The sequence below is a fragment of the Corapipo altera genome, unplaced genomic scaffold (genome assembly GCF_003945725.1).
Source record: "Corapipo altera isolate COAL_440 unplaced genomic scaffold, ASM394572v1 50, whole genome shotgun sequence".
NCBI classification, from domain to species: Eukaryota; Metazoa; Chordata; class Aves; order Passeriformes; family Pipridae; genus Corapipo; species Corapipo altera.
In genome coordinates, this window is record NW_020884889.1 from 2,144,246 (window position 1) to 2,145,754 (window position 1,509).

Genomic DNA, 1,509 nt, shown 5'->3' on the forward strand with positions numbered 1-1,509 from the left:
GTCCGGGCTCGCGCGGCGGCGCTGGCGGTGCCGAGGGCGGGCAGGGCGCACTCGGGCCGCGCTCCCGCCGCCGCCGCCGCGCTCCGCGCTCGGCCCCGCCGCCCGCACGACGATGTTTGACGGCTGCCTCCTGCCCCTCGTCGTGCCCTGCCTGCTGCTCTGCGGACTGGACGCCGGCACAGGTAGCGCTCCCCGGGCTCCTGGCTGCCCTGACAAGGCGGCCCCGCGCCGCGGGTCCGGCCGCGGGCGACAGCGTGCGGGCGCGGGGCGCGCACCGCATCCCCTGCCCGCGGGATGAATCGCTCCAGGCTTTTCTATTTTCTTTTCCTGTCCTCCCGCTGCTGCCGCTGCTGCCGGAGCGTTCCATGTGGAAAGCTGCTGACTGTCCTTGGCTGCGTCTGCGGCTCGCTCTGCTTTTCCCCTTCTCCCTGCAGATTTTTATTGGGGTTGGTGAAATGCGATGCTTGTGTCTGAGCTATATATATATATTTTTAATGATACAAGTAGCTTTAGCGTTTGCCTTATTGCTCTCCTCCCTGCACGTTTCTGTCTCTAATATATGTGTATATAGAGAGAAATAAACTCCTCTGCTCCGCCGGCTCCATTGTCTCCGCAGCCCGTTCGCAGTTTCCAGCGCTGAAACCCGAGCGCGGGGCTGTCCCGGTTCGGTGCGGGGGTCCCGGGGCGCGGAACCCCCCGTTCGCCCCGTCGGGGTGCGAGCGCCTGAGCCTGTCTCCTTCTCGCCTGCAGCTGGCGGAGCGGAGCTGGAAGTGGTGATCCCGGAGCGAGTGCCGCTGGAGAAGATCCACCTGCTGCCGCCCGGAGGGGATCGCGGCGGCCCCCGGCGCCGGCGGGCGCTGCCGCGGCCGGAGGAGGAGGAGGAGGCTGTGCTGCTCCGCCTGCCCGCCGCCGGCGCCGAGCTGTACCTGCACCTCCGCCGCGACCTGCGATTCCTGGCCCGGGACTTCGCGGTGGAGCAGCGGCGCGGGGAGGAGCGGCGGCCCCCGCGGGAGCGGCTCTGCTTCTACACGGGACACGCGCTGAACCGCAGCGACTCCTTCGCCTCCCTCAGCACCTGCGCAGGGCTGGTACTGACACCCCGCCCCGCTCCCCTCCGCCGGGCTGGTGCTGCCATCCCTCCCCTCCACCGGGCTGTTCCCATCAGCCGGGTGATGAGGGATGCCCCTGCCTCACCTCCCCTCAGCGCAGGGACCCTCCTGTCCCCTCCCCTCCCAGGCCCTGCCAAGCACTGCTGCAGTCCCAGGGTGGGTGTTCTGCCCTGACTCTCTGCTGTGGAGCTGCTTCATCCATCCCTGAGGAGCCTCATCCACCCCTGAGCAGTGTCAGCCACCCCTGAGCAGTGTCAGCCACCCCTGAGCAGTGTCAGCCACCCCTGAGGAGCCTCAGCCACCCCTGAGGAGCCTCAGCCATCCCTGAGGAGCCTCAGCCATCCCTGAGGAGCCTCAGCCACCCCTGAGCAGTCTCAGCCACCCCTGAGCAGTCTCAGCC

General features: G+C 68.5%; 1 protein-coding gene across 1 annotated transcript in view; it reads left to right on the forward strand.

The window, feature by feature from the left end:
- The first annotated feature begins 104 nt into the window (after positions 1-104).
- The window catches only part of ADAMTS17 (ADAM metallopeptidase with thrombospondin type 1 motif 17), a 167,563-nt gene continuing 166,158 nt past the window's right edge, over positions 105-1,509 (forward strand). The window contains exons 1-2 of the mRNA XM_027644623.1: positions 105-182; positions 751-1,088. Coding sequence (XP_027500424.1) covers positions 113-182; positions 751-1,088 — 408 coding nt within the window. The 5' untranslated portion in view covers positions 105-112. The remainder of the gene's footprint in view (positions 183-750; positions 1,089-1,509) is intronic.